This window comes from Montipora capricornis, chromosome 13 (genome assembly GCF_036669925.1).
Source record: "Montipora capricornis isolate CH-2021 chromosome 13, ASM3666992v2, whole genome shotgun sequence".
Taxonomy (NCBI): Eukaryota; Metazoa; Cnidaria; class Anthozoa; order Scleractinia; family Acroporidae; genus Montipora; species Montipora capricornis.
The window spans coordinates 22,064,960-22,080,258 of record NC_090895.1 but is presented as its reverse complement, the minus strand read 5'-3'; the positions used below and the strand labels follow the sequence as shown (position 1 = coordinate 22,080,258).

At 40.0% G+C, this 15,299-nt stretch overlaps 3 protein-coding genes across 4 annotated transcripts in view; all 3 read left to right on the top strand.

The window, feature by feature from the left end:
• The window catches only part of LOC138030091 (fibroblast growth factor receptor 3-like), an 88,261-nt gene extending 80,573 nt beyond the window's left edge, over positions 1-7,688 (top strand). The window contains exon 18 of the mRNA XM_068877950.1: positions 6,450-7,688. Within this exon, the coding sequence (XP_068734051.1) occupies positions 6,450-6,518 (69 nt within the window). The 3' untranslated portion in view covers positions 6,519-7,688. The remainder of the gene's footprint in view (positions 1-6,449) is intronic.
• LOC138030117 (tyrosine kinase receptor Cad96Ca-like) lies at positions 166-3,857 on the top strand. Its single transcript, XM_068878000.1, has 8 exons — positions 166-268; positions 360-594; positions 892-1,002; positions 1,434-1,624; positions 2,134-2,256; positions 2,997-3,067; positions 3,515-3,555; positions 3,757-3,857. The coding sequence occupies exons 2-8, from the start codon at positions 366-368 to the stop codon at positions 3,855-3,857; spliced, it is 867 nt and encodes a 288-aa protein (XP_068734101.1). The 5' UTR covers positions 166-268; positions 360-365.
• A 3,527-nt stretch (positions 7,689-11,215) lies between the features above and the next one.
• Positions 11,216-15,299, top strand: part of LOC138030094 (fibroblast growth factor receptor 3-like) — a 32,038-nt gene continuing 27,954 nt past the window's right edge. Inside the window, exon 1 of one of the 2 annotated variants that reach the window (XM_068877952.1) lies at positions 11,216-11,331. In XM_068877952.1, coding sequence (XP_068734053.1) covers positions 11,274-11,331 — 58 coding nt within the window. In that variant the 5' untranslated portion in view covers positions 11,216-11,273. Of the gene's footprint in view, positions 11,332-14,612; positions 14,902-15,299 lie in introns of those variants that run through there. The other variant, XM_068877953.1, reaches the window with a different exon arrangement.

Here is a 15,299-nt window from a genome sequence, read left to right as displayed (position 1 = left end):
AACGCCAATTCGTGGTTTATTCATCATTATTTAAGTTTCGTTTTATGATTAAAATTGACTTCAAAAAGTAACCTTTGATGCATATCCTTGCTTTGTTTTTTTTTTCTTTCTCTTTTCCTTTCTTTATTCTCTTCTTTCTTTCTTTCTTTCTTTACTTCTTCATTTCTTTCGTTTTTGTTGTTGTTGTTCTTTTTTTCCCTTATTTTCCTCCTTTTTTTTATAAAGGGCTTATCAAGAGTCATCATATGACAATGCACCGGGAAACACGGTATGCTTGTATGATGAGCATTTCCCACTTTCACTCATATCGTCTTTTACGAAACGGAGACCATTGTTGAATTCTTTAAATTCTTTTTTAGCATTCGATGGAAATGGGAAGTGTTGGATGCCAGCGGCCCACCCCACCCAATGACTTGCAAGGGGGTCAGTACGCGCCTCTTAATCCTTCTACACGCTCGTGGGAAATTCCCAGACATCATGTGACCATTGAGAAGATTATTGGAAAAGGTGCTTTTGGTCAAGTTGCCAAGGCAACAGCGGATGGTCTCCGAGGAATGCCTCAGAAAACACTGGTGGCAGTGAAAATGTTGAAGGGTTAGTAGATGAGTCTTCAGACACGATTAAAATGATGGCTTTGTAGTTGCAATTTCTGTGATCACTGCATAAACAGTGAACTGTACTGAAAATATCCATTGCACAATCTTGTCTCGTTTTCAAAATTGACATAGTTAAATTTGGTTTACGGTGAATTCTTTTTGCGTCCTTGCAAGTGGATATGCATGGCGAGAAAAGAGTGTTCATCCTTTTTTCCGCGATGGTTCAAGAGGTTTTTTTTTGCTGCGAAAAGTCAGCCCTACCAACCAATTAAGTTTCTTTTTCGGTCTTTCACAGCTAGCGCTCCTGAGTCAGATAAGAAAGACTTATTATCAGAGCTTGAAGTGATGAAGACCTTGAAACCACATCCACATGTCATTAAACTAATGGGCTGCGTAACTCAATCAGGTAAGCTATCAGTACACATAGTGCCGTTCAGTGACATTAATTAGTTACAGTCACTGGATGAGGTTGAGTATGATGTGAAGAATTGTGCAGATGGAAGATGTACTCCAATGGGAGGAATAATCTGGCATTGACATAATTCTTAACATCATATTATATCCAAACCGAAACTGACAATTTTATCCAAAATACTCACAGCCTTATCAAAGTGTACTTGGCTACGTTTTAAGGTGTTTCAAAAAGTCTGATAAAAGGTTATTCGCCAAATCTTCATTTGAGTGGTTTTTTGAGGTCCCTTTTGTCAGCTAGCTGAGGAAAGCTATTTAAGGAGGAGATATAAAATTTATATTTTTATAGTATCAGACAGCTTTGTTGAATGCGCTTAAGGAATGCATTCAGGGCCGCTTACAATTGGCCTATCTCGTCATTTGCAGAGCCATTGTTGGTGTTGATAGAATATGTCCCCTATGGTGATCTCTTGGGTTACCTGAGAAAGAGTCGTGGTTTGCATGACACCTACTACAAAGATCCAGATATCAAACCCCAAACAAGTCTGACGTCACAACAACTGATGAAATTTGCTTGGCAAATCGCTGATGGAATGAAATACCTTTCTTCAAGATCTGTAAGTTGGCTTATCCTTTCAGATAATTTACAGTTCTAGCAAGCGCTATGTGGCCTTAGAAACGAGTGCCAAGGCAACTATTTTTTCTTATAATGAAACTTTCCTGGTAAAGGGCTAATGGAACGAAATGACGTTCTTCAGGAAATTCAAGTTGAGCAATTCAAAGAAAGTACAGCTCTCTCATAACTGTACCAGGCCTTAACCAAAGCAACCACGAGGTTTTCAGTGAGTAACATAACATAACCACTTTTCCCAAGAAGAGAATCTCTCAATTGATGTAATCAATTATTAAGTTTCCAAGCAACAAGTCACCCAGCTATCAACATACAGCTCTGTCTACTTATGATTCCCATTAAATAGTCCCACTAACTATTACATCAGCTTTTCTCTAGGATGACGTGTGGCAGACTCAAGGGAATTACACCATAGTAGCGTTATAAAGTTTCAAAAGTGATTCATGTAGGTACTGTAACAAAGTCCTACCTCAATATCACTGTCTTCTACCGTAGATAATTCATAGAGATCTTGCCGCTCGTAATGTGCTGGTTGGTGAAAGAGAAACTTGTAAAGTGACAGACTTTGGAATGGCCAGAGATGTGCAACAGGAAAACGTTTATGAAAGGAAGACGAAGGTATAGTGAGAAATTACCAAGAGAGCGGAGCACAGACTGCATCGCAAAAGGAAACTTGCTTTCCTTTACCCTATTCAATCTAGAAAAAGTAAACATCTTCATAAGCGAGTAATGTAAAAATGGCCTGTGTTTGTAGCTTTCAAACCGTGTGCTTGCAATTCAACAAAATGAAAAACTTGCATGTTAGGTAAAGCTCTTTTAGAGAGTTAAAACATTGGATTAATGGTCTGCACAGGTGGCAGATTGAAAAAAGCTTGATCTTGTTCTACTTAAAGAGTACCAAGAACTGTAAGGAAAAGCCGAAAATATCCGACTTTCTAAAAGCTTCCTTAGTATGTTTTTTTCTGAAATACCTTAGACTATAATATTCAATTCGTTATTGTCCAAGTTAACTTGTTCTTTGTTGGTGGCATGAAGGAATGTCGGGTTTCACATGTGCAGTCCTGCTTTTGATGTGGACGGGTCTGTATCCTTGACTTGGAGCACGTTACCAAAATTGATATCCCTCCCAAGCTGGTGGTATAAATGAAAAAAACTTACCAAAACTCTATTGGCACCAAAATGGCGGCGATGATAAAGCAAATAATTTAAGGAGAAAACCTAGGGACAGATTGTTAGTAAAAAGAGGAAAAGTAAGCAAAGAATGTTAACATGTTTTTTTTTCTTCTTTCAGCATGAGGACTGTATCTTTATGAATGACGATTAATATTTGAAGTGATTTCTTTTTCTACAAACGCTAGGGCCGCCTTCCTGTAAAGTGGACGGCATGCGAAGCTCTTATGTATGGCACTTACACAACCAAGAGTGATGTGTAAGTTCTCGCACTCATACCATCGCTTAACACCACCGCATCATTTATATACTTACTGGCGCATGTTCAAACTTTTTTTTAAAAAATATGTTTTATTTTACAGTGCACAACTCACCTCTTACTAACTGAGCGTGATAAGGCGTGCTGTTGAATATTGGCTCGAGGTCGTGACAGTACATAAAATGTTCAAAGGAAAGAATATTTTCTTGAATTTAAAACTATCTTCAAGGTGCATTAAAATGATATTAATACAATTCCTCATCAGCATAAATACTGATATTAGAACCTCTGACGAGACCTTAACTTGTCAAATTCTATGTTTTATAAAACAATGCGTGTACCCTTCAGAATCCTAAGAAGATCAAAAAAGAAGAAAGACAAGCTTGATGAAGTGATTGATGCTAACACATTAAATATCTTGTTCAGTCTTGTTTATTATTTTTATAGATGGAGCTTTGGAGTTCTTCTTTACGAAATTTTCACCATAGGTAAGCCTATCACTAAGGTCATTGCCATCTACCTCACGGATGGCATTTAAAATTGAGAAAACTATATAGTTTCTATGGAAAGATGATTTTTATCGAATTTACAGTATACAGGGCCAAATTTCTCAGTAATGTAGAGCAGATGGTATATCTATTTTTCAGAATGTTCAATATGTCAAATGCAAAATGGTCTTTTCTTTTGAGGTGGATCACCCTATCCTCGGATGGATGGCAGAAAAATTGCAAATTTGCTTCAAGAAGGATACAGGATGCCCAAACCACAACACGTGGACAATGAATTGTAACTATAACCCTTGCTTGCTGCATAACAAACCGTTATCATGCAGATAGGATAACAGCTGCCTTTAATTGGTTCTGATAAAACCTTCTCAAACTCATTAATAATTTAACCGGTTTTTAGCCAATCGGAGTGCCCCATGGTGGTCACGTGCATATGTATACCCAATGAAACTACAGATCAAGGAAGGTCCGGGTTAGTTAAAACTGATCAAAACACTGATCAAGACACTTGAATTTTAATGAACGTTTATGCTAATAAACCTTCGGGGGAAAAGAAACAAATAAGTAAACTACTCGAACCCAATGCATTTTGAATTTCCCGAATATTCAAGATCAAACTGTTGTAGTACCTTTTATCGTTAGAGTCCAGAGGATTAAAGCGAACTTGGATACCCAATAGTTCAACGAAAGAGCATCCATTTCAGCAATGTTTGCACTCAATGGTTGAACCTTGTGTATTTCATAGTCCACTGCATTCTAAAACTAGTACTTGTACCTCTCTTCTATAACCTCAGCCATTCCACGAAAGTGTTCGCAGCCCAATTTTTTTTATATATTTAGTTGAAACTGGAACTGCCTCGTTAACCGAATCACTTTCTTGAGAAGACGATTTTGGCAGGGGAAAACGACTTGATTCTGACTCGTTCTCCATCACGCCCTATTATGTAAATTTATTCAAAAGTTCTGCCTTTTAAACTCACTCAAATATTGAATATTCATTTCCTTTACAAATTACTATCACTTGTCTGATAAAAGAAAAGATCAGCACATTACACTCATAAGGTTGAGAAGTCATTCAAAAACTCGTGCTTCTTGTTTCATCCGGGGTTCCAAATACCTCGAAACATTAAAAGTACTCCGCCTACGGCGTCGTGCTTTCATCTGTTTTTCAGTGTTTGTAACCCCTGGTGAAACACTCGCACTCGTTTTTGACATATTACGTATCCTTTGGCCACTCACATTCGAAGGAGATCACCATGAAAAAGGTGAGCGAGCTTCCTATCGGTGAAAAAGAACAAACGGTCATAACAATATAGATGAAACGAGTTCAGTTTTAAGATCATTTCAGCAATGCGCGCTACTGTAGTAGTAACGAAAGGAAGGCCTAAAAGATTGATCTTGAACGGGATTCGAACCCATGACCTCTGTGGTACCTATGCAGTGCTCTATCAATTGAGCTCTCAAGCCATCTGCCAGGTGATCTGGTGACGTAATTCGGAAAACTGTGGAGAAAAATTTTAACGCCGTATCCCACAACGCGCGCGGCCTTGAATGTTATTTCGCGAATTCAACATGGCAGAGGCAAGGTTAGATCTCGGCGGTTTCCTCTTTAATGTTCATTCAGTAACAGAAAATGTGGGAGACACGGAATGCTCTGTGGAGTTTTGGCCATGTAAATCCTGCAGGAAATTTGGAAACAAAACATAAGGCCGCGCGCGGTTGTGGAATACGGAGCGTAGTATCCCAGCGTAGTAGTGTGATGATCTCAAGACTTAACTTGTTTCATTCCCGCAGTTCAAATGTATGTCTTTAATACATTGTTTCCTTCATAGATGACATGTTTTGTCAAAATCTCTGTCCTATTCCTTGCAGGTACAAAATAATGATGTCTTGCTGGTTGAAAGTCCCCAATGCCAGACCAACATTCCTGAATTTGAAAGACAAGCTGAAAAAGATGGAAAATCAACATAGGGTGCGAATCTAAGCCGAGCACTAAGCATTAAAATAGTAACTCAAATTTTCTGATCCGTTTGTTCACATATTATCATCTTTAGGAGGCTAAAACCAGTTCCAATACTTTCAAGGAACTGCACTATTCTAAGGACTGACTCTGTAGCGCTATATAACCAAAGCATCTATGTTAAAGTTTCATGAAAAAACAACTATCGCTTAACAAAATGCACTTAATAGAGTCATTTTATAAGTTACCATAACAACAGCCAACTCATCAAAACCCCTAGATTTTGCCCTTTAATGGTGATCTCAGAAACGCACTATTACTGGAGAACAATTCGTAGGCTAAAAAATATTCACTGCAGAGCTATCTTCGCAACTGGGATATTTCAGGTATTTCTGAATCCACTCCAGATTGTTTTGTTTTTGTTTATTTAATTTGCAAAGAGTTTTACTTTAGCCTGCCGATCAATTTACAGCAAAAAAAATTGGAGTTACTGAGTTCGTTTGTTAGATGTAAGCGTTCTCGTGCAAAATATATGGTGTTTTTAGATGGGTTTTCTGTTGCTTTTGACACCTTAATTACTACATCATAATAAGGTGTCTGTCTTCTTAAGCGAAAATTGTTGTTTTATATGGTACCACAACATTGTTGACGGGTCATTTAAAAGATGATATTATCAGTACCTCATCCCATCTCAATTGCAATCAATAAATAGATTAAAAACGTTTTTGTCTTGGGTCTCATGCCATTATCAACTATCATCTTTTTTCAACCTAAACAAAAGAAAACAGGAAGAAGGACACCAACATGCAAGGCTGCCAATTTTTTATTGGACATCAACATAGCCTCTTTGATGTCAAAAGAAAAACCAAGAATTTGTGCTCTGCTTATGATTGTTGTTGTTTCTTTTGGTTTACAGAGGTTAATCAACATGGACATTTATGACAATACACAGCTGTACGCCAACGTGGAAGATTTGGGTGCATGAATATCGACTGATTTCCTAATGCAAGAATTTGCATGTTCTTTTAATTCAACTTAGGGTGCGTTTCTTTGGGAAAATCCAAGGCGTTTTCGAAGATTTTGCCTTGCTTCTCCCCATGCAAAGCAAATTTCGACACTTTTGGAAAAGTAGAATGGATAGAAAAATCTGTAATAGTGACGATTTCGATATATGCCAACTACGCCATTTGGCGACTTCTCTTTGTTAGTGTTTCTAGCCTTTGGAAGGTTGCCTGAGAAATCAGCCATTTTCGAAGATTTTGTCTTGATCTAACCTTTGCAAACTCTCGCAAGACTGCAGTTTTCGAAATTTTAAAAAATTTGCTATTTCTCTTATTCTTGGTCTTTTTTGATGTGTTTTTTTTTTTTTGCATAGAACTAATCTATGATAGTTAAGCTTTCGATACATACAAGTTGGGCTATAAGGCGACTTGTATTTTCTAATTTTTTAACCTTTGGAAATTTTCCTAAAAAAATCAGCTATTTTCGGCCATTTTGTAAGGGTCTCCCCTGTTCAAATTCTCTGAAAATCGCAATTTCCGACACTTTTTGAAAACTACAGCTATTTTTCTTGTTCTTGGAGACCTTTTAGGGCGGTTTTTTGTATATATAAAAATCTATGATGTCATGGGGAATTAGCTAGTTGTTCACTATCTGTGGATTGGTTAGCGTTAAAGGCCTATTTTAACATGGACTCGTGCAATGTTTGCTTGTCAATGACACTCTTTTCTAATATGAGGGGTTAAACCCCCCTTCGCGCTTTGTCAAATAATGATTTAGTCAATATTGTGAAATAAAATTCGGGTGGGAGTGAGGTGTTCCCATGCGGTTCACCCTTTGCCCCATAGACTCACTGTACTAGGGTTGTGTGCCTTCTGATCGTGCACGGTTACCATAGAAACCAGAAGGCGCAATCCTAGATTGGTGAGGACCTCTCATGTGAGGTATTGTAACCCTCTGGAGAGGATTGTGGCCTTGGAGGTTGTAACCCCTGGGCTAGGATTGTAACCTCGTATTGCCAACTTGTTGTTTTGGCCTTGGGGATTCTAACCCCTTGGAGAGGATCGCGACCTCTCTTTGCCGGGAAACTTAGTTAACCTGCCTTTTCATGACCTGCTAATGGATTGCTTTATCTCCTACCCCATTACACCACAAACTGTTGTCTGTTACACTTGTTGTCATTGGTTGGGAACATTAATTATGTATTCAGACAATATTCATACAAACCTGTATACCCATAAAGACCCGTGTTTACCTGTATATACCCATTTGTTACCTGGTAAAATAAAGTTTTTCATTCCATTCCAAATGGGCATACACGGGCCTGAATGGTATGCATGGGTGTACGGTTTGTATGATTGTTTGTCTAAGAATACACAATAATAAGGGATACACGAAATACCTACGAACCTTCAAGATGGCGTCCAATTCGTAAACTGCATCGAACTGTAACAATCGGAGAGCTGGAAAAGGTATGTACATCTAAATACCTCGTCATATTGATAAAGTATTTAATTTGACCAATTTGGGGGTTAGAGTATTAAATATTCTTGTGTTTTTATTCAAATTAGCCCTTGATGCCTGGTTCTTAAGCTTAAAATTCAAAAGAATATTTTATCTGCGGGTATACATTGAAGATGGAAAAGTGATCGATGATTTGCAATCGCCTGCTGAGGCAGTTGGAAGGCATTTTTCTCGTCTACGGCGTGTTAGTCTTTCGTATGCAGCGCTCTTTGATTTGATTTTGGGCTTTACCTCGGTGTAAGAACCCACAACTGACGTCACTCCCACTATATAACTTATGGGGGTTAGAGTTGTTTATTGGGTTACTAGTGATGTTCCTATCGATTGTTGGACCGACGGTCGATGGATCTTTGGTTCGATGGACTAGATGGATGCGTGGAAAGTTCAATAGATCGTTGGTTCGCTGGATATGTGTCTGTAGATCCAACGAACCATCGAACCAACGATCTATCAAACTTTCCAAGCATCCATCGAACCAACGATCCAGCGAACCATAGAACAAAGTTGGGTGGAATTTGCACGAACAATTTACAGCCGCGCGGTTGAATGACATTTGCGCTTGATAAACTACGGGAACATGACATTTGCGCTTGATAAACTACGGGAACAATTTTATTTGCATAATTAATATTAATTCCTTGAAGGCTTGATAAATACAGTTACGATTGCGAACAGCCTACTACGTACAGAATCCTATTAACTAATAAAAGCGGCATGAATGCGCAAAAGTTTGCAATTGTTTACTACGGCTTTCATTCTCGCATCTGTCAATGCTTTCCGGCTTCGCAAATGTGTTTGAACGTTGTCAATACGAAGGAGGCGTGACTGTGATTGGACAACTGAGTGAATGCAGTCATGCCAGTAGACCGAGGGAAATAAAGAGATTTTGCGGTTGACAAACTACGGTCCGCCACCCAGGTAAGGGTCAGTTTGTTATCAACGGTCGAAGCGGTGGCCACTTCTGTGCTAAAGCACCGCCTTTGAATGCTGTTTTGTTGCAATATTCACCGCCTGACGTTGCTCGCATGACTGCTATTGCGTTGACGGTGGGTTGAAATGAAAGTTCAATCTTTGTCAATTGATTCGGATGTGAAATTGTGACCGTGGGAATATTTTATTCAGGAATATTTGACTCAAATTGGCGGCAACTGAGAATTTAGTCTCCAGCCTTGGGACTTTATTATAACCGTTGACAACCACGAAATTGAGAAATGGCTCCAATTTCGTCGGATCTGGAAAATAACCACACAGGAAGGAAGGAATTGAGATTTTTTCATTTAATTATCTTCTTAAGCTTTTTATCGGGATTCTCATACAAATCCTTATATTTTTGTCGGCCATGCTCACCTGAGCTTGGGGCGCCTGTGCCTGACCAGGCCGAAAACATACATGTGAATCGTTCAAATGAAATGAAGTACGTAGTTGGCCCATAAACAAGCCAAACAGCGCCATGAATTACTTCAAGCCCGAAAACTTTTAAGGACTGCTCATCGGACGTATACAAAACATGGACCCCAGGTCCATGGACCACCCCAGTGGACCCGGTCCTAGGACCTCTTCATGGACCCGGTCCGTGGATCACCCCTCTGGACCACCCCTCATTTTGTGATGTTAAAAGCAGAAAAATCTTTAATAGAGAGAGAGAAGTGATCCTCGCACTTATCCAGACAATTTCATCAATTTTCTCTTATAGACACCTGAAAAATTCAGGTGGAACCCATGACCCCTGCGATGTGAGGACGGTTGGGCGCATTCTTCAATTTGTTGGGCTCGTTTGTTCTGGTGAAGGACTCGATGAATTAATTGATATGAATGTATATTTGATGTGCGGGTTATAGACGAATCTCTTTGGAGCCACCAATTTGAAATAGATGTTGTAAAGTTGTCTATAAGAGACAATAGGGAGCTTACGAAACGACGACGCCGACGGCAACGACGTCGCTACAAAACAATAGGTTTAGTGAGCAAAAACAATGGTTCTGCACGCTCTGCACTTGCGTTTTACATTTTGGTACACTTTTTTGCCGTCATCTCCTAAATGACGACGTGAAATGACCAAATTCAAGGTTCTGTGGAGGACGTTAGCACATGACAATGAATTTTCAGTTCTGTCTCTACAATGCTTCCAACCCACTCATACCAGTTTAATTCCTCACCAGTTACTACACATCTTTAACTCGAAACGACATGAAATAGTTTCGCAGTGATATAAATAACGCGAACTCGTATTTTTAAATGAAGTCCTCGTAGCCGTCGTCGTCCTCGTTTCGTAAGATCCCTAATTGCTTAAATCAGTAGCCGATAACTATAAGCGAACAACAGCCCTGTATTCCTGTTAAGAATGAGAGCAGGAGCCCGAGCCCGAGCTCAATGACAAATCTCAAGAAACTAACTTGATGTCATAATCGGATGTTTTTGTTTTTTTGCGGAAAAGGTAGTCTCTCTCTTTCGTCCGAAGATTTCTCTGCTGGTAACTTTACAAAATAAGGGGTGGTCCACAAGGGTGGTCCATGGACCGGGTCCACAAGGGTGGTCCATGGACTTGGGGCCCATGTATTGTATACGTCCCTGCTCATTGAAAACCGAGAGAATGAACTTTAGCCAGAAACCATGGAACCCACCATATTCAATTGCACCAGAGGCCAATGACATACAAAGTGACCAATTGGATTGCACTTTTGCCCAAAAACATGAGACAAGTTCAAAAATCTTTTTTCTCCAACATCACCCTTCATAGTGTAGGCAAGAAGCCAACCTATTTATTACATGACTGGTGGTAGCCTACGTGTAGCCGTACCTACGGCTACACGTAGGCTAGACTGGCGGTCGACCCGACACCAAAGGATGAAAGTTGAGGAGGAAAAGACCAGGGGCTCGTTTCTCGAAAGTCCCGAAAACGTTTCGGGCCCGAAAAGCCATTTGTGAAACTGCCAACCGCTTCTTTTAACATGTTTTTAAGCTAAATAAAAGAAACATGTCCGTGAAGTTTGACGACTTAAATCCTCTCCGTTCTTGAGATACAAAGGGATTTGTGACACCCGAAAATGGCCCGTAAAGTTTCGGGACTTTCGAGAAACGGGCCCCTGGGAAGGACTTTATCTTTTTCGGTCCCATGCCACTCGACGGCTGTAAATTGTTCGTGCAAATTCCACCCAACTTTGAAAGCGTTCGAAAGAGTACATTACTTTGTGGCATCGGACTTTTGAGATCGGCAAGCATGTATTCAGCCCTTTTCAGTAATCTGATTGGAATCCTCTTAGTTTGCCCAGAAACAGGTGAGTTTTGGTAGCTTTACTTTTTTAATTTGGTGCGGAGTATAGGTCTGTGGCCATATTCACAATGACTTGCAGTTTTAATATTAAGTTTGGGAATGATTCACAGGACATAATTTTTACAGAACGGTTAGTAAATTGTTGTGCCTAAGGACTCTATTGCAAACAATGACACGTGGACACATTTTATAGTAATTCTGGTTAAATAAGTCAGGGGTACGTTTACTGAAGGTGTTTTCTCCTACACTGCTATAATAATTAGGGTTTACCTCGGTATAAAAACCTGTGAGACTTTTTCTTTGTTTGTTAGCTCGTGGTAGGGTTAGGCTATTGTTTGATCCTTTTTTGCTCTCTTATTTTCCTTTGTGTTATGTCATATGTGAGTTTCACAGGTCTTTATGCTGAGGATGAGCCAATAATAATAATTAAACTACCTACAATGTGGACGCCCCAGTAGTCCTTTAAGTTGATGCCTCTGACTATGGTCTGGGAGCTGCTCTCCTCTGGCCCACTGACATCTTGCCAGGCAACAGCTTCGGTGATAGTTTCTTGCAACCTGTTGCTTGATACAGCTGCAAGACCCTTACTGCTGACCTGAACTGTGATATGTTGAAACCGCGTTCCCCGGAAGCTGTAGCTTCACAAGACCTGCGCGACAGCGTGAACCTGTTGCAGTTGATCAAGGAGCCGACTCAAGTGACTGTAACTTCGTCCACCCTTATTGACGTGATTATGACCTCCAGTATCGACCTTGTGGAAAGGAGTGGTGTACTGAAATCTCACATCACTGACCATTATCTGGTGTATGCCTTTTTAAAGCTGAAAATCTCAAAACCCTCTCCTAGCTATGTGAAAGTTAGATCTTACGAGAACTATGACAGCCAGCATTTTGTCTCTGATCTCGAGCATGTGCCATGGGATGAGGTTGCCCTTGACGATGACGCGAGTGATATGGTTGATCAATTTAAGAAGCAATTTCTTGAGGTGTTAGATGGCCGTGCTCCTGTTGAATCAGTGAAAGTCAAGCACCACCACAGTCCATTTGTCAACGTGGAAATCAAGGAGTTGATGCTAGATAGAGATAGATTATTGAAGTGCGCTTGTTGCACCGGGCTACCTGTGGACTGGGGACTGTATCATGACTCCAGACAAGTGGTTAAGATCAGGTTATGAAAGGCGGAACAAGAATACATAAATAAAGAGATTAAAGGAGGTCGGAATACTAGTTCTCATTGGAAATTGATAAGGAACTGTTTCTCGCAAAAGGAAACTACGCAGCAAGTATATATGAGGGAAGTTAAGGAGGTCGCAGAGGAGTTTAATGCGTTTTTTGTGTCTGTTGGCGCCAAAGCATCACAGGCATCTAAAGCCTTGATTGTTACTAGTGGACAGTGTATTCCGGACGCAGAGAAGTTTAATTTTTGCGCTGTTTCAAGTCACGAGATTCGTAGAGCCGTCATGTCATTTTTGTCCAACAAAGCCCCGGGGTTTGACAAAGTAACCATGTCCGTGATTAAAGATGCGCTCCCTAGCATTCTGCTTGTGCTGACGGACATTGTGAATCGATCCTTATTGTCATCAGTTTTTCCTACAGCGTGGAAAATATCTGAAGTCATTCCACTTCCAAAAGATGGAGATCACGAGATACCAAACAACAACCAACTGGTCTCGTTACTTCCTGCGGCGTCAAAGATTTGTGAGCGTGTTGCCCTTAATCAATTAATGACATATATGACCAACAAAAAGCGCCTCAGCCAACACCAAAGTGGTAATAAGAAGCTTCAATCGTGTGAAACCCTTAACGTCATGATCACGGACAAAGCACTGGAGGCTATGGATGCCAAGAAAGTCACACTGGTGGTACTTCTGGATTTGTCGAAGGCATTCAACAGCATAGATCATACAACCCTCCTTGCAAAATTACAGGCATTTGGTGTTCCCTGTGCATCTCTGGATTGGTTCAAGAGCTACCTTTCGGAATGGCTGCAATGCATCAGGATCGGAGTTGAGACCTCAAGCTTGCAGGGTTTATCTCGCATTGAGTCCCACAGGGCTCAATCCTGGGACCCGCCTTGTTTACTATCTACCTCAACAACATTCCTTCTATACTGGATGTGTGTTCTCTAGAGTCATATGTTGATGATTCAAAGTTATACCTTTCGTTCCCAGTTGCTGAGGCTAGTGTAATATGGTACAACAGATCAACAAGGACTTAGAAAAAATCGAAAGCTGGTGCTGCTACAACAGCCTTCTTATAAACCCAGAGAAAACCAAGCTGCTGGTGTTGGGCACATGTCAGATGCTTCAGATGCTGCCCGCTGATTTTCATGGCACCCTCCTTGGAAGGAAGGTTACTCCATCTCCTTCAGCTCAGGACCTCGGCCTGCAGGTGGACAGTACTCTAAGCTATGATCAACATGTCTCCCAAAGTGTGTCCTCGTGCATAGGTAGCTTATGTCAGATTAATAGGGTAAAGCATCTGTTTGATGCCAGGACATTAGAACGGGTTATAAATACTTTAGTGTTTAGCAAGCTATACTACTCCGGTGTGGTGTAACACTAAAAATATCTCAAAGCTGCTGAAAGTTCAGAATTTTGCTGGTAGAATCATTACTGGAAAGCGGAAATTTGATCATATAACATCAGTATTAAGAGATTTAAGGTGGCTCCCTTTGACCAGTTTTCTTATAAAGTAAATACTTGCGGTTTTAGCCTTTAAATGTGTTAAGGGGTTAGCCCCTACTTATTCACGACATGTGCTTGTGTTCAATTTGACCGCAATACCAGATATAAGAATAACCTGAATATCCCAACTTATAAGTCAGCTTCTGGGCAAGGCACATTTTTATACCACGCAACGAGTTTCTGGATTTCTCCTCCACGCGAAATAACAGAAAGTGATAGTTTACCAATATTTAAGAGACATTTAAAGGAATTTATCAATAGGTTTTTAATTAGCAATGCAATGCATTTTAATATTTATTAGAAATTTATATATATATGTTTTTTTTATTTTTTAGATCCTTAATTTTAATGTATTTTCTATTGAAATTAGTTTTTTAAAAACCATTTGTGGAAAAACTAATAAATCGTATCTTATCTTACAGTATCTTATCTTACTGCTACCAAACAGCAGTATGCACAAATCGAGAAGGAATGCCTCCCCATCGTGGAAGCCGTTAACCCCCACGTTTCCTATCTAAGCCATTTTAAGACATCAACATGTAGTCTGTATGAGTAGAAGAATGCTGTTTACTATTTTCAGATATCTCTTTTTGTTCCAGAGATATTCAAGTCGATGTGCTCCACAACCTGAGCAAACCAGTTTTGTTACCATGGCAACATACTTTGTTCCAGACCTTCCTGACATTTTATTTTGATATTTGCCAAGGGTGCCTCATCTACGTGATCCTGCAAGCATATGCAGTAGATATGTTAGGCTGAGTTTGTGGCATTGTGCTTAAGATCACCAAAAATGTTGGAATCAGGTTGGAGGGGACTGGAATAGCCGTGGGTGTGATTGTTGTGGAACTATTAGCAAGCCGAGTTTCAATGGTCTCTGCTGCAAATTGAGTGAGATAGCTCTCTTCATATACTTGAGGGTATATTGCGTTGAGTAAATGACATCATCAATCATCTCATTTGCATATTTTATGCACCAGTGGCTCAGTTGGTTGAGCATCGGGCTGTCATGCGGGAGGTTGTGAGTTCGACTCTGGCCAGACCAACACTCAGGGTCTTAAAATAACGTACTCAGGACGGGGGCATCTTTCACTTCCTAAAAAAATTGATTGTAAACTGTGTATATAAGCAGTCTGGCTAATTTAAGTCCCCCATAAAGCATTGTAAATTAGTCCTGAAAAGCCCCGAGGGGAGAGACTAATAGCATCACTTCACTTCATTTCACTAAATATCTGTGGAACAAATGCAGATATTTCCAAATGTTAATGTAAATGGCGTTGTATAAGTCT